Consider the following 21,757-nt stretch of genomic DNA (forward strand, 5'->3'; position numbering starts at 1 on the left):
ATCAAGGAGGGGGGGTTAGATCTCGCTGGCAGGACTACGAGGTAAACAGAGCATGCTGTGAGTTGCTGTTCTAAAAACAGCCCACCCTTACCACCATGTCATTAGCACAGCATGCTAAATCCATCTCATCAGTATATTGTCTTTTTTTCAGTTGAGGATAGGCAGAATTATGTAACGGGGGCAACAGGGTACCTTCGCAACATGAGCCTAAAGATCAACATACCAATCAGCTTACATTGTTTTATAAGTGGATTATCTAGTTCAATATTATTGTGCTCAAACATAACTTGGGAAACATCGAATGTTTAGAACATATCATGGGACTGCTTCTAAATATACCAAAACCAGACCCTCTAATGACTTCTCCGCAGGCCAAGTCCAGTGTTCCTACAATATATTATGAAAAGAGAGCACATAGTGGGATAAATGAGGGTATAAATACGGACTGTCGGCAGCTAAGCCACTTATACTTAGCACTGCTGACTCAAGCACAGAATAAGGGAGCAGTGGGGCAAGGAATAGAAAAGAAAGGTGTAATTTTGTCGGTATGCCCACGAGTGTGTAGTGACAGGAGGGTCACATTGGAGCAGCAGATAAACAGAGGCTTTTCTTTTTATTTGAAAATTGAATCAATTACAGATACAAACGTGAGCCATGATGAAAAATGTACAATCGCCACATTTAAATGTAAAAATGTAAAAACGTCTCGTATACTTAAGAGCTAATAAAGTGGCTACAAGTGGATACAGACTGATAAGATTAAACATCTGAAAGACATCATACTGTTTAGAAAGAATGCTGTTTACATTTCTGTTTCGAGATATACACATTCAGCAGAAGGCACATCCAAGTCAAATGTGACCTCTAGTCCACTGGTGGGTCTATGTTTGCATTTTCTTCCTCTTTGCTCTCTCTCCTTTTAATGGTTTAGCTTTTTACAAGAGTACAAATGTAAGAAGGTGAGCTGATTTTTTTTATTCTTCCCTCTCTCCCTCTCTTTCTTTCTGTCTCTCCCTCTCTTATACACACTAGAAACCCACTTTACTAACCACACGTAAGAGTGGACGTCCCATGATGATCTTAGATTACATCAAGCTGTATCTCACATTAGAGTCAACTGATTAATGTCCTATGAAGCCTGGAAATCAGAAGGTTTCCCCGCATGCCTGCCTATGTGGAAAAGAAATAGAAAATTAAAAAAAACCCAAACAAAAAACGAGTAAATGTTTGTTTTATATGTGTAATTCTCAAGGCTTATATTTTATACCATCAATTTACATATGAAAGTGGCCATTTCACATTTTTCTCATGCAACATTAAAAAAAATTCAAACTACGACACCAGAAAAACAGAAAATGGACACAATCATGAGTAAATCATAGTATTACGATATGTATGTATATAAAACTAACTTTTACTATTAGAGAGCGTGTATATTTCTAAGAAAATTTTACTACTTCTTTTCCATATGGGTAGTCCAAGTTTAAAACGTTCAACCAGTCGAGGTTGAGAGCTTTTCCCAGCCCAGTTCCTTGTAGATGGCAGAGATACTGCAGTAAACCGTGGCCAAGAGGTTTGTCCATGCTGCGCCCACCTCAGGTGTGATGACCTCTGGAAATTCTTCTCCCAGGACTTCTAGGATTACACCGCTCAGAATCTGAGTAAGACACAAACAAATGTGCTCAGGACATTGATGGAGCGCTTTGACTTGTTTTTCCCTGAAAATGTTGACCCCCAGTCTCGGGTTTTTGTACAGTTGAAGCAACGAAAGCATAATATGTACAATATACAGACTGCAAGGGATTGAGTTGTGCTTGTTATCTTTGGTCTGATGTATGGAACTGTTCATCAAATTTGCAAATACACTAGCTGTCTCTTATCTTCTTATTTAGTGTCAGTTTTTTCATATAACTCTATGTTTCAATACTGAATCAAAGGAATCTCAGATGGGAAGGGTTGCTAGCAGTCTCTGGCGCTCTCAGCTAATTAATCTGGTTTCCTGGTCCAAACAGCTGCGTGGTGCATCATATTAAACGGTGTGCAGCTGGTTTCTGTTCACGAGCTCACAACAATTGACTGTGCATTATGTATCTGCTTAAAACTACATGCTAGAGAAAAAACATAAAAGAATCAAAGGAGAGGGAGCAAAACCAAGTCACAAAATTATGGCAGGAAAGAGGAGTTTAATGACGAACATAATATAAAGTGGTTTATACTGTAAGGTAAAAACCCAATGATACAGAGACAACCCCAACAATCAACCAATCCCTTCTGAGCAAGAACTTGGCAACAGTGGGAAGGAAAAATTCCCTTTTAACAGGAAGAAATCTCTACCAGAACCAGACTCAGGGAGGGGCGGCCATCATGACTGGTTGGGGGTGATGACATGCGTCGTATGCTTGACATTTATCACATTTGTCTCACATTGTATCATTTCCTGTGAATGCAAAATGATTTATTGATCATTTTATGCTAACCTATTAAACTGACTGACTGTAAATACGTGACTCTACAGAAGCACATGGTGCAGAATGAAAGACAGTTTTTTTTTCTACTAATGTCTTGGAGCGTGCTTTCTGCACAGCTGTTCACGCACTGTTTTCTTTACCTTGAAGTACACAGGCTCCACCTTGTGTTGGAGTGCATGGGCCTTGGCCACTAGCTTCAGCACCGACGCCACCTTATCTGAGTTGTCAAGGTTTTCCACCAGTGTATTGATTGCATTCATAACTCTCCGAGCATGCTTCCTGAGCTGGGCGCTCTTCTCCAGCTCCTCCGCGTCCTCAATGTGCTTGAACTGGTTGAAAAACTGCTTGGAGGAGGGGAAGTTGACAAAGAATCTGCAAAGGAGGAGTGCTAAATGAAAAATACGATATATATACATACGTGTAACTGCTGTACTATTCTCATCTTCCTTCTGCCTGCAGCCTCATCCTATAAACCCACGTTCCCTTGTCAAGTTGGCAAGATAACACGAGTAAACACTAGCGCATGTATAAGGGTGCTGCATACTTTTAGTGTAAAATAACTGCATTAAACTGATACTGTGCAGTGTGGTTTCCATATATTTGCAAAGGATTTACAACCTAAAGGGAAGAGTCCAGCTGCAGAGCTGTGATCATGGCAAAGAGCTGAATAAATAGATACTTTACACAGTGATTTCACAAGTTCTGTTGTACTAAACAACAGCTGTGGTTAGGTTTATGAAATAAAAATGAGGAATACTGACTAAATGACTAAATATGAAATAGTTATCATCATAAATGAAGTTATAGCTTCCTTTGCTTTCCAAACCAATTAATATGTCACACTGGAGAAGGAAAGTAAATCTTGTAGCATCAGATAAAGAATCCCAAAGCGTGCACTAACTCTGATATTCTGGGAGCTTCTCTGTTTCATAACTGTTTTTGCTTTGATAAATGAATGGATGGAGACTTCTTATTGTATTTGCAGTTTAAGGCCCTTTGCCATTCAACTTATAAGGTAGTATACATATGCGTATCCCTATTTCGTACCTGAAAACCCAGTGTGATGAATAACTCTATTGTTTTTAAAGAAAAACAGTTCCAGTCCTGTTATCAATGTCAATATTTGTTATTTTACCCATTCCTTGGGATGGAATGACAAAATTAATATCAGGAACATGAAACCTGTCTCCTCATACACATTGTTTTCAAGCCACCCACCCTCGCCGCTCCTCGTTTGGGAACCTGTTGGCTGATGTTTCTAGTTCTGCTCTGGTTCCTGTCAGGACTTAAAAAAACATGATCCTGCATACTTTCCAAAAAAAAGTAACATGCTTATTACAGATGAGGGTGTGGGTATTCCATGCTTACTAAGGTTGCTATGATCACACCTGATACTTCCTTTTCTTTCTGAGTGACACTGAAATTATAATTCCAGCAAAGACAGATACGAAGTTATACTTATGTTGGAATACTCAGTTTCTCATCTCAGTTTAAGCTCCGGGTCGAGAATTTAATATCGCTGCGTTCTTTCTGAAGACAGCAAATAGTCCTTTTAAAGATGTTTTCTTTGACACTCAGAAGTATCAGAGTGAATTAACAATGAGGAACCTAAAAACTTACCCCCTCCCACAGTCTGGGAAGAGGGCCAAAGCATCTGGTTTTTGGCTATCGGATCGAGATATCCCATCTCCTCCCTGTCTGTAGAGCAACTAACAGAAAAAGGAAGTGCGGATTTACACTGTCAGATCTGCAACATATGGCTCGATATTTAAGTTTTACTCGTGAACTTAAACGTCTGAGGGAAGGAGGTTGGGAGGCGGTGCATTCATTTTTCAATCCTGGGTGTATGGGCTTCTGCAAGTGCCGGAGCAAAATAATGAACCGTGCTGTTTAATCTTTCTGTCTTTGTAATTGCATGTGACCTGTGGTTGCATATAAATAGCCTCATTAGTTTTTCATATGGTCATTGGTTCTTAATCCTTCCTTATCTTATTTCGAGACTAAATGAAGAGCTGAAGTGATAGAAAGTTTTTCATTTCAGAGACAGAGCGCTGAGATTTGCTACTTTAGATCCTATCTGACGACCATAAAGCCGACGAGTTTGAAGGATTTGCAGCGTTAGGCTTGAAGTTGGACACGGTGGCAGGATCTTTTCTCGCTGGCTGAAGGAGACTTTTGCCAGGACACGGATATCAATCGGACTTTATTAATCAAATTCCCGAAGGTCGCAGGAAATTAGTGATGGAATATAAGCAAGACAATATGAAAGGACATATTTTAAATACTTTTTTATACTATTTTCTGTTTCTGTAGGAAAGCGCAGCAGCTAAATTCCATCTTTTCAACAATCTGTGAAAACTACATTACTAATGGTGATTGTATAAATACAGTATTACACTCCCTCTCAACTTTCACCTCCTGCAGTCAGAACGGATTATAAAGGCATGCTCTGTCGTGCATCGAATCTCGTCACACAAGAATTCCATTCAAAGCCGTCACACTTCTGCGAAATCCCTGCACATGGATGATTTTTGCAACATTTGCTTTGCTTAACTTTCAATGTGAAAAAATGAAAGTGTGGTAAGTGCAGGAATCAACCAGCAAATCAATAAAATATGATGTAGTAAATATATGAAAGACTGAATACCTGCTGTGTATGTATCCACTGTAATAGAGAAAAGAGGAGGATTTTAAATGTCTTACAGCTGGTGATGGAGTCATGCTGCCATAGGTTGCCAAGCCCTCTATACAGGCATTCAATCAGAACCTCTTCTGAGAGGGAGTGTGCCCCTTTCATGGGCACAGATGGGGTTTAAATGTTTGACCTCTGCCTTAACAACTTAACAAACAGGATTAAGAGAGCGTCACATCTAAAGAGATGACTGTAAAACCTGTAAAAGTCAGCAAGCTCATTGAAGTTGAGCGTATCCTGGATTTTGAGGAAGCAAGTTTTTAAAAAAAAAAAAGTCTGCACAGGGGAACAAACAAGCATCAGCTGTTTTTTTATTGGCTCCTGCTGGTGCGCTGACGGTAAAAGGGGGTAAAAGGCAAACCTTAACTTAAGTGTGGTGAACTATATAATAAAGATGGAAAGAACTTTCATACCAAAGTCTCAAAATAGGTGATATTACACTGTTTGTGCTATATTTACTCAGCATGTGAGTAAATAGATGCATAGCCATAAAAAAGGATGTTAAAATAGTTCAAATATAACATTCCTGTTAATTATAGATAACATTTTTCACAGTACTCTTTTTATTATTTTGGTGTGAATTAGATATTTCCTCAAACATACATAGAAAAGGAAATACCTGACTAGTATGGCCACCCCGACATCATCACAGTTCTGGTAGACTTTTCCCCAGGAGGCCTGGATCATCACCCTCTCCTTGTCAGTCAGCGGGCTTGGCCGCTCCAGGTGGTCCACCTCTCCGTCTCCCTGCGTCCTCTCCATCTGGAAACACAGTGTGTAGTGAGCTGAGCACATGCAGAAGGCAGGGCTGATGAGAGCACCCCTCCCCCTCAGGCAAATAAACACAATTTGTACCTTTTTGTTGTTGTTGTTGTCTTTTCCTCTTGTTTGTGTCTCCTATGTGGTGGCAGAAGGGAAAAGCAGTTTCCTGTTTTCCACCCCTTGTCCCTGTGAGAATCTCTGCTCCCGACCTCTGAATCTCTGCTGAGCGAGAGTGTGAGTGAAGAACGGGCTAGGAAAAAAAAAATCACACAAGAAACACACGCAGCAGCGAATGAGGAGGAGCCTCTGTACTCTCTCTTTATACACTCTCCCTTCCCTGCCTCCCTCCTTCTCTTCCCCTTCTCTCCCTCTGCCCGCCTCACCTTTGTAGGTGGTGTTTAATGAAAATACGATGAGATCAGAAACAAATCCCAAGCAAGGGAGCTGGATATGTCATGCACATAATGTGTGAGTGTAGATACAGTGTAATGTCAGCATGGTAAAATAAGATAAAGGTGCACTCTTAACTTGTTTTACCTCTAGAGTCCCTCATGCAGACTTTCCAGGAGAATAACCTGGAATGATATTGAATTTCTCACAAGCTCCCTTTATGTAAATGAAAAAATAAATGCATAGATAAAAATCATAATATTAATATTAATAATAATAAGGTGTTTTGTGCTTTAACTTTTTCATTTTCTTCCTTCAAAAGCAAACATGTGTAGCTTTGCTGTGGTTGGTGTTATCAGTATAAGGATATATCGCTTCCATGTGTTAAAAAAAAGCTTGAGTAAGTTGTTATTGCTGTTTTATAATGAATTGGCCAACCAGGACCCAGGTAGCCTGGAATCTGGGAGGTAAATATGGGAGGAGAGCAAACACAAGACCAGACACTGTGACTTAGGTAATATCAACTGTCTTACAAGGGGAGGTACAATGTACAACTCTGCGTTAAACATTGACAGAGTTGATAGTATGCCATTCAAGTTGGTGAAAAAAAAAGTAGACTTAAGGTAGATGTATCATAACCAACCATTCAAATAGCTTTCCCTTACCCCGTCTGCAGAAGCAGTGCCAATTAAACAGGGGAAATGAACAGGGGGATAGTGTAACACGGGAGACGGGGAATTATTGCTCCTAAGGTGTGCAGTGAGAAACATTACAATGAGATCTGGGTTTCGTGATCAAAAGCAGAGCACACAGGACACAACTTGACACGCAGTGAGCTGGGCAGGCAACAGAATGGAACTGAAGGCAATCAGAGCAAGTGGCCTGAGCTGGGCAGGTAGACAACAAGGTGATGGGTAAGTGCTTCAAGCAGAATGGTTTGTCAGAGAGACTGCAGAGTGATGCTTCCGGTGATGAGATAATGAGCCACAGGTGTGCATGCTGATTGGAGCCGGGGGGGGGGGGGGTATGAAGAGGAGCTATAGAGCCCAGGCCGTGACACATGCACCATCAGTTCATGTGTGAAGCTCATTATAATGCAGGCATGTGACCTTCAAGCTGGCTCGTCAAGATCATGACTATGCGCACGATCCTAACCGTGTAGGCTACTCGTCAACCTCGTGTAAGCGTACAGTCAGGGCTTTACATTTGCTCCTTTACATTGTCCAAAGATCAGCACCACCATGGCCGCCTTGCCACCACTGTCTTACAAGTTATAACAGTAATTATAAGCATCACATTAAACCAGTGGTTTACAAGATATTGCATCCCGTCATGGTTGTAAGGTGTACAAGAAGCCACATAATTAAAGGATGGTATGTTGTTCATGTGCATGCTGTGACCTGTGGCCCCAGGTCAGAGTATAATTGTGGATAAACTTTGGGATCAAAAAACTTTATTTTTACAGGTTTATGTAGACAAATCCACATACCTCTGTAAACACTTCATGACTCCTTGAATCTCTAGTGGTTTTCACACCCACAGTAAATTCAGACCCTTTTTCACAAACCTTTAACTCTCTTAAGAAAAACAATAATATTATCATCCAAAAGAATAACTGCTGTAACTGCAGTCAGTACAGCGTTAGTGGCATCTACTGGACAGTTATGGTAATAACGCTTTATAGTGTCTTTATTTTCTTTTTGCTTTCTTTCACACAGTTCGCTATCTTAGTTTGGGCAGTAAACTATGGTCATCTCATCTTAAGTGACTGACAATCGCACTATGATTAATCTATGACAACAACATATTTCATATATCATATATTAACCAAAATTTAAAAACCTGTAGTATATGAATATAAAATAATATGAATTATTATTATTTCAATTAGAAAGTTTGCAAATTTGCTGGAGTACACATATTTTATGCTACTTTGACCGTAGTACAGTAAATAATTGAACTCCGTAATTAATTTTTTTTAAAGCTTTAACCTACTTGGCCTGCCAAAACAGTTAAGTGTTTAAAAAAACTGAAAAATATAATCTTACATAGACAATATGCAATAATATGAAATGACGAGTTCATCTAGTCACTTGACTATGTTCACATTTTGCTCAACTATATTTTGGCTCTGAATAAATTACTTTTTTAACAGAATATTTTTCAGTGTGTTATTAAACTATTGCTTAATAAATGTAATCTCTTGGTTAACCAAATTATTACCAGATTATTAGTATCCCTAAAGAAAACCGCCGTCTGACATTCAGTACAACTGAACTTATGTTTTTTGATCCGCGGTTAAGACTGACCCGACGGGGATTCCGTAGTTAACATTATAAGCTACATTGCTACCTGAGAGAGAGGCAGGTGTCAGTAGACTTCCGGCGAAAACTGCGACAATAATTTGACAAACCAAAATAAGCAATGCTTATTTTACTGCTATGTTTTAGCTAACTTTGTGCCGCACTCTGGCGGTCATTCTGGGTACATCCGCTCCCCTAGCAGGCTAATTTGAGCCAGCTAGCGAGCGAGCAAGCTAACGACTACGTCAGAGAAAAAAGGACAAGAAACTAAGTGGTTAGAAGGAATAAGGTTGAGCTGTTGACAGTGCCTGTCAAGTTAAACACCAGAATGAATGTCGCTAAAAGTGCTTATCGAGTATTTTCTGCAAACTCCTCTGCAGCATGCACAGAATTAGCCAAGAAAATAACAGAGTAAGTAATGCTTTGAACCGTTAGTGTTAAGACTGACTGCTAGTTAATATTTAATGCCACTAATAGTGCTTCTTTAGGTTGTTGGTCGGTGATAATTGTGGAAAAACTTCACTGCTGACACTTTACCATGCATAGTGAGTGTGGTCTGTAATGCGTGGATGAATGAATTAGTCGTGTGGTGAAAGCCTGATATTGTGTGTTGAAACTCTGCAGCTGGCAGATGACCATTAGGTTGCCATGTTGTGCTCATGTTTCACAGGCGTCTGGGTGTGGAGCTGGGGAAGTCTGTGGTCTTCCAGGAGTCTAACAGAGGTGAGCAGGGTGTTATGGCTTTATATGCAATTTTATTCCAAATGTTTCTGGTCAGGTTTTATCTGAAATGTAGGCTTGTGATCTGATACACAAGTAGGTGAGGGTAGTTAGAGATTGTGTGCTAAAGTTACTGTAGTTGATATTTTTAATCACTATTTGTTGTTTCGAAATGGTCAGTTTCAGATTGGTATTTGAATTTTTCCTTTTATTAAATGTATAATGTAAGTGCAATTTTCAGGGACAGGTGTAAGTTCAGTTCAGACTTGGTATTTCAATTTGTTCTGCTTGATAAGCTGATTTCTCACCAGAAGTGACTTTATAAACAGCTTGTCCATGACTTTTCCCCTCTTATTTTAATACCTCACTCCCAATGATCACTGTCGCCAAGTGCTTGCTCCTAGGGGCTCATCTGATTGTTGGACTTTCCTTTATATTATTGTAGGGTCTTTATCTTACAAGATAAAGCACCCCAAGGCAACTGTTGTTGTGATTTGGTGCTATATAAATAGAAGTATCCTCTAGATCAGGGATGCCAAACTCATTTTATATCATGGGACACTACAGCCCAGTTTGACCTTGAATCTGAACAAGCAAAACTGCTTACTGTCAGTGTAAAGAAGTTTAAGCTTATATAATACCTGACATATCTTAATATAAGATCAATACATGTAGTTTCAATAACATGGTTCATTTTTCTATAAGATAAAGAAATGCTGCTGTTGTAACGAAAGAAATCTGTCAGCACGACTGTTTGTCGTGTACAGTTAAATTGTTAGAATATAATGTGTAAAATTACAGGAAGAGTTCTGGTTATTCACGAACAGGCTGTCCTGTTGTTATAAAATAGAAAGCCTTTGCTAATTAACAGAAAACTTCCTATTTTATTCCTGCAGTAGTCCCATTGAATCACATTTCTATAGTAGATAGTGGAAAATCAGGAACTTTTATGTTATTGATGTGTTTATCAATTATTTACTAGTTTTGGTGTAGTATGAATGGTCAATGAAGAAATTGATCTAGGACATTTTAGCTCAGATTATCAGTATCTGTACCACTGTCTGTTTCATTAGGGAAAGCAGAGCTTTCCTGATAGTTGCATTAAAAGTTGTTGGCACAGGATTGCTGTGGAGTAGGGCATGGATATTAATACGACACGACTGTTGCAGAAATTAATGGAATCCATCAAAAATAGCACATTGTTCATGTAATAGAGCTACAAGATTTCATCAGTTTTTAGGTCATGAGACGTAAATGTACAACATCCCGTGTTCTGTTGCTCAAATAAACAACAAATGTGTATTAAAAAGTATTGGTGAAGTATGTTCTCTGTTCAGAGACTCGAGTGGATGTAAAAGAATCTGTTCGTGGACAGACCATCTTCATTATCCAGACCATCCCACGGTGAGTATAGTAGGATGTGCCAAACATTTAAAAAGGTTATTAGATTATCACCAAACAGAGTCATCTGATTTTTTTTTTTTTTTTTTTTTTTACAATCAGGGATGTGAACACAGCCATCATGGAGCTGCTTGTCATGGCTTATGCCCTCAAGACCTCTTGTGCAAAGAACATCATTGGAGTTATTCCTTACTTCCCCTACAGCAAGCAGTGCAAGATGAGAAAAAGGGGCTCAATAGTGTGCAAGTTGTTAGCTTCCATGTTAGCCAAAGCAGGTAAAAATAGCAAAAAAGAAAACCTCAATCTGTGATTTGTTCAAAGAATCTTTATTTGAGTTTGATTATTTGATGTCTTTTACTCTGAAGGATTAACGCACATCATCACCATGGACTTGCATCAGAAGGAGATCCAGGGCTTCTTCAGCTTTCCTGTGGACAACTTGCGTGCCTCCCCTTTTTTGATTCAGTACATTCAAGAAGAGGTAATGATCCCTGTCAGATCTCTGCTGTGTGTATTCTAGTGACCTGTGGATCACTCAGTCCAGAACTCCATCAATAAGTCTAACAAAACTGTTTTCACTCTTTATTGCCAGATCCCTGATTACAGAAATGCCATCATTGTGGCAAAGTCCCCTGCTGCAGCTAAAAGGTAACTGATGCAATACACCACTGATAATTTCTGATAATCTTTACATCAGATATATATTGCAAAAATAATTTCTGTCCTATTCTATGCATGCATATTTAGATACATATGTATAACTAACGTGCATATATATACATGTTGTTACTGGTAATAATAATAATGTTGTTATTGACTAATTGTTAATTATTATTATTACTATTTTTAGGGCTCAGTCCTATGCAGAAAGACTGCGTCTCGGTCTGGCTGTGATCCACGGCGAGGCTCAGTGTTCAGAGTCTGACATGGCTGATGGAAGACACTCCCCACCATGTGTACGCAACACAACAGGACACACAGGCCTGGAGCTTCCTTGTAAGAAAACCCATATGAAAAGCATTTATGTTTAATTTTTATAATTTTTCTTGTAGCTTAAGTGCTCCATAGATATTACCAGCACTGATGATTTGCATTATTTATTGTTTCTTTGAGAATTTTCTCCTAGTTTAACTCTTCAGTTGTCTGAATTTTTAATGTTAGCACTTCATTGTATTTATAATTTAACAGACCTTTTCACAGCAGACATTTAGAAGCAGAAAAAGCACAGGTGGATTGATGAGTTTATTAATGATGGCTTAAGCGTCACAGGAAGCTATGACAATTAGCTAACATGCGCAACAGCATCAAAGTCAGTGGGATGCAGTCATGGTAGAGTTCACCTGTGTTTTAGCTACTGTAGCAGTTTAAAATGTCTTCTGTGGGAAAACAGACAAAATACAGCTCTTACTCATGCTAACCTGTTTTGAGCTGACGATTCTGCCGTTTCTCACTCATACCATCAGCCATACTGCAAGTAACTGATTTTTGTTTTTTATTTATTTTTTGTTAGTGCATGATTTCGTTTCTACAGATGAGCTACTTTGACTCATGCTGCATCGGCAAGCTGCAGTTCCTAACTTACAAAGTGTAAACTACAATGTAATCATAAAAGCGCAGTCTTCTGCTTGTTTCTTGCCACGTTAATTTTATCTTTTTTTTTTTTCTTTCTGTTTTTTTTTTTTTTTTTGGTGCGAATACATGTGACTGGGTGAAGCTTTTATAGTGCTAACTCTGAATCTGAAGTAATGTCAAATAAGTGTGTCGTTGGCAAATGACTCCAAATTTGTGTCCAATATTTAGTTGATTATTTTGTTTAAAAAAACCAACAAAAAACCAACAGCGTTGTGCTTTTAACCTTGACTTAAAAAATCCTCTTTTGGAACTGCAACTCACAAATGGCTTCATCCTTAATTTTTCTTATTAGAATCAGTCTGATTTGTTGTGTCGCTTTTTAAATTCCCGTCAGGCCGAGCAGAGGATTTTTCAAGTCCTGGCGTCATGTGTTGTGTCGTGTCAAATATTTGTGCATTTGTGTTTAACGTGGTGTTTATTTGTTGACAATAGCAGGCAAACAACAAGCTCCGTTCCCTGGCATAGAACTTCCAAGTACGACCGTAAAATTAATTTACATCTGACTATGAAATGATTCCTCTTCAAATGGTTCCTCAATTTGCATGTATAAACAAAGGGTTTGTGTTGCATCTTGTGAAAATACAGTCTGGATTCAGGTCTGTAAAAACAAAGTGGATGATTAGTGCTCAAACGAATTAAAAGACCAGTTAATTTCAGTTTCGATATACTGTTTGCATTATGCCACATTTCTGTGACTCCAGACAGCTAGTTCTACAAGATGGTCAAAACCCTCTTTTTTTTTTTTGTTGTGTTCTGATTTTTATTTTACTTTATTTTGTTTTTTAAACTCCAAATCCATAAATCAAACCAGAACCATACCAAACATTCTTTCTGTTTTTATTTTGTAGTTGAACATCTGGACTCATCTTGCCAATCAACACATTGTGCACCCATAAAAAACCCGCCCTTAAAAACCTGATTAACATTTGGTCATAACTGCATGTCATAAAACAGTAACGCATGCATTTGAAATCTAACATCCAGCGACGGGAACAAAAGATGTTGTGAATGGGACGGTTAGTGAATTATAGCATATAGCATAATCGTAGCAGTTTTAATATGCTGGATCAGATAACCTATTTTATTATTGAATAGTGTTGGATCAGTCAGTTACTCCTACAGGTCTGGACCAGCTTTTCTTTTAAAGGGACCATGTTTTTGATTCCAAGCAATGCTCCCAACAGATAATGCAGACCTTGGTTCTTGAGCTGGTGGTGCTCCCAGTGTCTATCCTGCTTGGCTGAGTAGCCTTGTAGGTTAAGTACCATTTGTCAGCCACACTGGTTAATGGCAGCTCTCCTCTTGTGATGCTTGCTCTTGGTAATTTTGCTAGGTTGTACGTTGGTGGCCAGGAAAAGAATATAGGTCCCAGGGATCTGTTAATTTTAAGGCCTGAGGGTAACATGTAAGAAGTATTAAAAGATTTATTGCTTATTCACAAGATTACGTAAAGAGTTAAAACAGAAATGTCTGAAATTTAGACTTCTGAATTCAGGATATTTTATTGAAGCAGTTTAGCAAGGGCAAAGCACAAACCAGGATGTACCCCATCTCCTTTCGCTCAAATCATTTCCAAAACTATGTAATACCCATAGGCTCAGAGCCACTGACCCTTTACACTAAGAACCGGTCCAGACTTCCTGTATATGGGTTACTGGCTGATCTGATGGGTGGCATATTTAATGTGATGCAAAGCTTTAACTCTGTTAGGCCGTTTGGACAGGTTGGGCATGCCAACCTGTTGATTTAACATTTTCTACAGATAACTCAAAGTATCAATACGTTTTAGACATCTGAAATTAATTCCAGAAACCTCTGAGCAGACATTTTTCAGGACAATGTTGTAGCACATCAACAAACTGTCGAGACAATGTATTTTAAGTGTGTGTACCGCTAACAACATGGCTCTTGCTGTTTTTGGTTGATAGCAATAAAAGACTGAATGTGACACTCCCAGGTTTTCTGATGCTGTGGGACTCACGGTATTCAGCAAAATGTTCTGCAAGGCATGCCTCCACCTTTCTCTGCTGCTTTATACTTTTCCTGCACAATCGGCTTGGCTGGCTGATTGTTTATCAGTTGATTGTTTCCTCAAAACCCTCTAAATGACTGCATTTACATGCATACCTGTAATCAGAAAACAGCTGTTTTTGATTTGGGTTACATGTCAGAGTGTTACTGATGGTTCTCCACTTTAAGTACACTGCATCAATCCTTATCTGAGGATAATTTTTAATGCATCAGTTGAGAATTAGAGACATGATAAGATCTGCCACAAGATGAAGCACTTTCATGTTTTATTAACACATAGCGATATGTGATATATCATGTGAGACCAGAAGTGTTATAGTGGACGTCAGCACTGATGCAGTGACAGTATTGATGATAATCAGAGCTTTTCTTAATAGAAATAAATTATATCCAAGTCACTGTAAGTTTTTTTTAAAGGGTGGAAAATTATGGCGTGCATGTAAAAGTAGCAGCACTGATGTTCCACTGAAGACTGATCCCAGAACACTGGCAAGTGTGGATGAAGAAACCCTCATCGGTGCTTGCCACTGTTGACCCATGTGAAATAAGACTGTGTGGTGCTTATTTGATTCATATACAGAGTGCTGCCACATGCCTGCCACAGCCTGGCAACCTAACATGTGTGTCAAGGCGGTTGTATACATTGTCTTCTGATTGGGTATTCTGGGCAGAAAACCCTTAGGCCATTTGATCTTTGCATGGCATGTTTTGTACTATGTTTGCCATTTGAGTTTAATCTTTTAGGGGTAGGAGGGGTAGAATGGAGGGAAAGTGTAATCAAGTGCATTTGAAATTTAAATTGAATGCAGCATTTCTACGAATCATTCACAGCATGCAATGGAAAAAACAATGATTTGGAGTGAAAATGAGCTTAAATCGAAAAACAATTTTCTCAACCCATTTTACCCAATCTACTGAGATTTATTTTTGATTAAGTGAGAAACTGTACGCATAACTTCCTGGAAGTGCTCTCATGGGCAAACTGCTCTTTTCATTTCCAGTAATGATGGCCAAAGAGAAACCTCCCATTACTGTGGTTGGGGATGTGGGAGGAAGGATTGCCATCATCGTGGTAGGTCATTTCTGCTTCTCCTTCCTTAGTTATCATTTCCATTAGCTTCCGTGGCTAACTTTAGCTGATGATTCAGCCCTCTTTCTTGATAAAATCTACCAATGCAACACTACAGCTTTCTTTAAAATGATTGGCTAGTTCTTTTTGAAGTGTGATATGCTTACTGTCTGCCAGTCACTTCCTTTAGGTGTGTCTATTTATCCAGTGCATTCTGCACCAAGTGTTTTTGCAATTCTGGTTTTGCACTGTCCTTACTTTACTTGGTTACGTATGCTCTTCATCTTCTGCTACATATTTTTGTTTTTTATTTTTCCTTATTCGTTGTAAGTTATCAAATTCTGTTTTAAAGGATGTGAAAAGATCTAATCCAAGCCAAAAAATGGGAAAACTGACATTAAAAAAAAAAAAAAAAAAATCTTCTAATAATAATAATGATAGAATCAAGTAGGGCTGTGCGATATGACCAAAATCTCATATCCGGATATAAGACATCTATTGTCCCGATAACGATATAAATAACAAAAATGCAACATTTGAAACATGTGAAGTGTTTCCAGCTGGGCGTCGTGTACCTGGAGTCGAGTGTTTTAACCGATGTATGAAACTATACATTTTTAGACATAAGTTGTAACGGACTGAGTGATCCACAGGTCACTAGAATACACACAGCAGAGATCTGACAGGGATCATTACCTCTTCTTGAATGTACTGAATCAAAAAAGGGGAGGCACGCAAGTTGTCCACGGGAAAGCTGAAGAAGCCCTGGATCTCCTTCTGATGCAAGTCCATGGTGATGATGTGTGTTAATCCTTCAGAGTATGTATTACACAGCGTGCTGCGGGCGGGGAAAAGCCTGTTCTAATGTTTGAGTCTAAGGTTTATTTATTTTTTTAGCACCTGGCGACTCTTTTTTTTTGCTTCCCATCCGTAAACACTGCATACTCTTTCAGGTGATTCGGTTTATTTTGAAAAGCCTCAACAGGATCTTGAGCTTTATTGTGAAAGGTTTATATGGAAAATAAACAAGCGGACACGCGATGGTTTTACCGTCGTTGTTGCTAATGACAACGCACAAAAACAGTCGCTTGTCCGTCCGTAGTGTGGTTATATTAAATATAAGAGAAAGAGAGAACTTTAAGAAATTAATATAGCCACTACAGTGATCATCAAAACGATGAAAAAATATTACTGTAAACAGTTTATTTTGCGACACCACGAAACAAACGATAGTGTAAAATGAAACTAGATGTTTTTATATCGTCATCTGATATATATCGTTATATGAACAGCCCTAGAATCAAGTAAAATATCCAACAAGATGATCAAATTCAGTCTTTGAGTGTGATTAGTAGGGGTATAATGGATCTTTTGGTCTTTCTCCTGAATCATTTGGTACCCAGCGCTTATGATACAGACGCTATCCCTTCTTTGTTTTTAAAACGGGAACAAAGTTTTAACTTCTTTTTTTTTTTTTTTGTTTGATCAATATTTGTTCTTTGTGTATAGTCAAAAAGCAGGAAGTTAATTCTAATGGTAAATATGATCCAGTTATCTTTCTGAACAATGAGCAATGTGAGAGTTTTGACACTTCCTAATCTTTTCTTGTTGACAGTGTTTTTGTATATTTTGTATATCATTACACTGCTTGTGAGCAGTGCCGCAAGTATATCACCAATAATCATAGGAAAAAAAACACAAAGAAAAAGGGAGATGCAGTTTTAACTACAGATTGTATTTTTTTTTTTTTTTCTGACAGGATGACATCATAGATGATGTAGGAGACTTTGTCGCTGCTGCCGAGATCCTGAAAGAGAGAGGAGCCTATAAAATTTATATTATGGCCACACATGGTTTACTTTCTGCTGACGCGCCACGTCTCATAGAGGAATCAGCCATTGATGAGGTGAGGACTGATCCCCCCCACCCACGCGAGAACTGGTTATTCATGTATTTGAACGAAACTGTCACACAAGCTAAAGGAGAAGTGGTAAAAGGTCTTTTTTTTCTTTTTCTTTTTTTTTTACGGGCTATCATTTGTTCATTGTAAACAGAGTGTAAAACGAGATGCTTCCTCGTAGTGGGCATTTTTTCCCTGTACTGTGTAAGGAGTTTCATGATCTGCTGAATAGAAGTTTTCATTTTCACTTCCTCTGAACTATCTAGAAAACAATAGTTGCAGTTTACTCTACATTTATGACTTATTAAAAACAAACAAGTGAGATCTGAGATCTATTAATTATTAATTGATCTATTAGTCTCTTTAATCTTGATCCACATACTGGTGAAAGGACTGGTAGTTGGTGCTTTTCTACCCTAAGCCCTTAAAACATACATGCCTCATGCACTTATTCATACTTTATATTTAATATTCATACACAGTTGCACCCCAATGAATGCATCTCAGGCTTCAGTATCTTTCCCATTAATGCTTTGGTGTGCAGACTGGAGTCACCAACCCTCTAATGACTTGCTCTAGCTACTCTACTATAGCCACCCTGTAGCAAAGTGTTGTAGTACTACCAGAAAAGCTTCAATAATTCCAGTGCTGTCTAACACATTAGTCAAAATCTGAATTGTGTTCATCTGGGTCGATGTCTGGTAAGTGTGAAAACCACAGCTGCTTATTCACATCATTTTCATACTTGTCAAATTGTTCAGTTACTCCTCGTATCATATGGATGAAAAAACAACCATTCTTATCAGGGTAGAAAAAGAGACAAGTGGGTCCAAGCCATGTCTCTGTTAGCATAACAGAGCCACTAAATTATCCTACAGAGTCAAGATTCAAGTTTTTGCTTTACTTTGATATTAATACTATTGGGGAAACAAACAAACAAATGTTATCTTAAAAGTTTGCAGAGTGTGAAGGTGGCAAACTCAGTGTGGGGCTGTTTCCTAAACTGCTGCAGTGCTCATTTATTAAGAGTTATAGAAATAAGTTATTCAAACAACAGAATCAGAATATTGATCCTGTGCCTCTTGCACTTTTCTGATTGATTGCACGAAGAAGAAAGAAAGAAAAGTCAGGGATGCCAACTAGGAAACACTATACCTGTGATCTTCTATTCATTGTACAAGTATTTTGTCCTCTTTTTGAACTCGGGACATCTGTCTTTCACAAAACTGAGATCTAAGTAACAGACCTGAGTCAATGGCAGTATTGCTTAAGTGTTTAATTATGTTTTGGATCCAGTTTATGTCTTTACCGACTTGTCCCTTTTTTAAAGTAAAACTTACACACACACACCCCCCTTTCTTCTTTTTTTTTTCTTTTTTTTTTTCAAGTGCATGCCCATGTTTGGATACTTGCGTTTCAAGTCATTTTAAAGCAGCTCTGTTACTTATATGTCAAACTAATATTACAAATAATATATTCATAGTATAAAATGTCTGTGTTTACTGTGGGTCCTCAGGTTGTGGTGACCAACACAGTTCCCCATGAAGTACAGAAGCTGCAGTGTCCAAAGATCAAAACTGTGGATGTCAGCATGATATTAGCTGAGGCTATCCGCAGGATCCACAATGGCGAGTCCATGGCTTACTTGTTCCGCAACATCACTGTGGATGACTAGTGGCATCAGAGGTTGTCAGTGATAGAGAGCAAGTCATAATTTCCTGTGTTATACATGTTAAAAAAAAAAAGCAATGTAAGTCATTTGAAGCGATTCTATAAATTGCCCAAAGTTATTTATCTTCTTACCAGAAGTTATTAAAAAATATTTCACTTGTTAAAAACTGATACGTTTTCGGGCGTGTCGTGGATATTATAAAAAACAAGACCCGTTTCAGTTTTTTAAGGCACGTCTCGCTGCTCTCATTCATTTCACTTGAACAAAAGATGCTTTGCATTGGTATTATTTTGTCATACTCTAACAGTACCTCCTATCTAGTGACTGAGCTTAATCTGCAAAGGAGAAGAGCTGGCAAGAATTTGTTGGCTTTACTAACCAACACCTTGCCAGGTCTTGTGATCAGGGCTGCTCAGGCACTGATTTCTTTGCACTGAACGAGGCATGTTTCATCTAATGAGTAAGAACAAGTATACAAACTGTAGTTCTCAAATGATCATTTTTATGCAGCTTTTCTTTGCATCTTCTGTGGAAATATTTGGGGAAATGAAAATGTTTTTGAATGTCGTCACCACAGGTTAAAATGTCACTCACTTTTGTTGTATTGCACTCTCAGCAGGAAGTTAAGAGCGAATGGCTTCATACCACCGCTGCAAGCTGCTGTGGGCGAAATGAGCCTTTATCATATTCTCGCTTTATTAATCGACTGAAATGCCGTTAACTATTACCTGATTGTGACAATGCACTACATATGACATAGCTAAAGGGAGGTGTGCACCACACTATTGCCAACTGATGCAGGGAGCTGCGATGGTTTGGTTGAATGCCTTTGATGAAGGTGAATATTGTTCTCTGTGTAATTAAAAGTACAGATAATTTGTGCTTTAGATGGCTTGTATTGAAGCCTTGACTTGGATAGACAGTTTTGCAACATACTGACATCTTTGTAAGGTGTCCCCTGTTTGTGCATTTGTTTTGCCTTCTAATTTTTAAGATGATTTGCGACACAGCAGCACAGTTCTGATGTTAGTCTCCAAGTGATTATGGCCTCTGGGAAAACTTCAGAGTGAAGGTTGAGTGAAAATGACTTTATTTTCTATGCTGTTTGAGCCTTTTGCTCAGGGAAATATACTTTAGAAGCCAATGCACAATTATTTGCTCTTGTGCTTATGAAGATGTTTTACTGTTGTGTGCGCACACCCTAATACTTCGAGAATGTCTTCCATACAGCAGTACTGTACACCTGTGCTCGTTTTATCTTATCATTTAGGTTTGCTATAGATGCTGGATGTTATTTGATAAGGTTGGGCACTCTTGTGCACAGAGTTGGGTAAAAATGCCATTACCATGTCAGCTCAAATTTCTGTCCACAGCGTGTTTCAGAAATCCTCTGTATTTACTGTTTCCCTGAACCCCTCCCCATCCCAACCCCACCTTTCTGTCAGACTGTACTGTGTTTGTCACTGTTTGTGAAATTAAAAAAAACATTGCCTCTGGTTCTGCCTCATCTCTACCAAATAAGGAATTTTATTATTAATTAAATTAATTAAATCCACAGCATCTGCCACTTTTGTGAAGAAAAAAAAAGTTATTTGAATAACTCCCTTTGCAAAACATGTGCACCTTAAACTACTATCTATCTATACATTCTAGATTATTTGAGTCTGTTCTGTTTCTCTAAAGGCTGCACCATGTAATGAAAATCATATCTAATTTGTGCTGCATCAATCAAAAACCAAAAAAACGCTTATTAGCTTTATAACATATGTTATAACACTCAAGCTAAATAATTGCATCCATATTACATTTCTGCTTAAAGGCTACCACATAGCTTATAAAGTCACAAGCCTGAATTTGACATCAGTTAACACAATGGGGCGTCCATTAAACATTAAACATCCATTAAACAAGTTCTAAAAAAAAAGAAAATCAATCTTTAGCTGTGTTCTTGACATACTGCCTGACTATGAACCTTATGTAGACTGTTTGTACTATATGGCATAGCCATTACCCTTTACAGCTCCATCACTTTCACTTCAGAACCTCTCTGAAGCCTTTGTGGTCCAGGACTGTTTCCAAAGAAGGACGTGGATTCAGAAATCAAACTGGATTCTCTGAAAACCAAAATAGTCACAGAATTTCCTTTTTGTTCCATAGCAGCTAGTTTACTGATGCTGTAGAGGTGCAAATGTCTGTTTAGTTTTATAGGTTGTGGTGCTTAACAAAATTTATTGGAAAAACAGGATATGGGGACTGGATTAAAGTTTAAGAAGTACCAGGTTTGGTTTGTGGGCCTTAGTTTTGAATTCAACTAATATGTAATAAAAGAAACTGATCTGTCAGAATCAGAGAGATTTAAAGATTACAGATACATTTGAAGTCCAAATGTTCTATTTCAGCAAGGAAAAGCTAACATTTTGTTCCATTTGTAGTTTTTGGCTACAAAGAACCAGATTTCTCGTTGCTTTTCTGGGTTTTTATATGTATTCGGTTTGGATATTTAATGAATCCTGCTAAAACAATCTTGCAGAGACAAATATAAAATTGAATACAGCTTTATGAGAAGGCTTTCAGTTACTTTTAACATGCACTGTGATTCAAATGTTAGCATAAAGATCCAGTATGCAGTTGCCATTAGGTCTTACCGCTTCCTTAAAAACACCTGATGTGGACGTCAGAGATCCTATACTTGTTCAAAACTTCTCAGGTATATAAAC

General features: G+C 38.3%; 2 protein-coding genes across 5 annotated transcripts; one reads left to right on the forward strand and one right to left on the reverse strand.

The window, feature by feature from the left end:
• Positions 1-606: 606 nt before the first annotated feature.
• Positions 607-6,197, reverse strand: LOC146633452 (cytoglobin-1-like). 2 transcript variants are annotated; one of them, XM_085351507.1, is made up of 5 exons: positions 6,016-6,197; positions 5,780-5,922; positions 2,609-2,840; positions 1,458-1,657; positions 607-1,170 (listed from the first exon to the last, which is right to left on the reverse strand). In XM_085351507.1, exons 2-4 carry the CDS (start codon positions 5,920-5,922, stop codon positions 1,493-1,495), a joined length of 540 nt encoding a protein of 179 aa, XP_085207633.1. In that variant the 5' UTR covers positions 6,016-6,197; the 3' UTR covers positions 607-1,170; positions 1,458-1,492. The 2 variants fall into 2 exon arrangements, with proteins under 2 accessions (XP_085207633.1, XP_085207632.1); XM_085351506.1 differs by having other exon boundaries at positions 607-1,657.
• A 2,443-nt stretch (positions 6,198-8,640) lies between these two features.
• LOC146633453 (phosphoribosyl pyrophosphate synthase-associated protein 1) lies at positions 8,641-20,530 on the forward strand. 3 transcript variants are annotated; one of them, XM_085351502.1, is made up of 11 exons: positions 8,641-9,026; positions 9,286-9,338; positions 10,673-10,739; positions 10,839-11,011; positions 11,102-11,217; positions 11,329-11,384; positions 11,587-11,732; positions 12,801-12,842; positions 15,401-15,471; positions 17,228-17,374; positions 18,885-20,530. In XM_085351502.1, exons 1-11 carry the CDS (start codon positions 8,944-8,946, stop codon positions 19,041-19,043), a joined length of 1,113 nt encoding a protein of 370 aa, XP_085207628.1. In that variant the 5' UTR covers positions 8,641-8,943; the 3' UTR covers positions 19,044-20,530. The 3 variants fall into 3 exon arrangements, with proteins under 3 accessions (XP_085207628.1, XP_085207629.1, XP_085207631.1); XM_085351503.1 differs by having other exon boundaries at positions 12,804-12,842; XM_085351505.1 differs by lacking the exon at positions 12,801-12,842.
• Positions 20,531-21,757: the final 1,227 nt, after the last annotated feature.

This window comes from Diplotaxodon limnothrissa, linkage group LG4 (assembly GCF_057381915.1).
Source record: "Diplotaxodon limnothrissa isolate DT_005_m linkage group LG4, D_limnothrissa_male_GT1.1, whole genome shotgun sequence".
Taxonomy (NCBI): Eukaryota; Metazoa; Chordata; class Actinopteri; order Cichliformes; family Cichlidae; genus Diplotaxodon; species Diplotaxodon limnothrissa.

What these genes read in the sequence shown, in the direction of transcription:
- LOC146633452 (XM_085351507.1), bottom strand. Translation starts at nt 5,922, where the DNA reads ATGGAGAGGACGCAGGGAGACGGAGAGGTGGACCACCTGGAGCGGCCA. An exon ending in GGGGTGGCCATACTAGTCAG is followed by an intron (nt 2,841 to 5,779) that starts GTATTTCCTTTT and finishes CCTCCTTTGCAG; the next exon opens with ATTCTTTGTCAACTTCCCCT. An exon ending in TGGAGCCTGTGTACTTCAAG is followed by an intron (nt 1,658 to 2,608) that starts GTAAAGAAAACA and finishes TGTCTTACTCAG; the next exon opens with ATTCTGAGCGGTGTAATCCT.
- LOC146633453 (XM_085351502.1), top strand. Translation starts at nt 8,944, where the DNA reads ATGAATGTCGCTAAAAGTGCTTATCGAGTATTTTCTGCAAACTCCTCT. An exon ending in TTCAGTACATTCAAGAAGAG is followed by an intron (nt 11,218 to 11,328) that starts GTAATGATCCCT and finishes CTTTATTGCCAG; the next exon opens with ATCCCTGATTACAGAAATGC. An exon ending in AGGAATCAGCCATTGATGAG is followed by an intron (nt 17,375 to 18,884) that starts GTGAGGACTGAT and finishes GTGGGTCCTCAG; the next exon opens with GTTGTGGTGACCAACACAGT.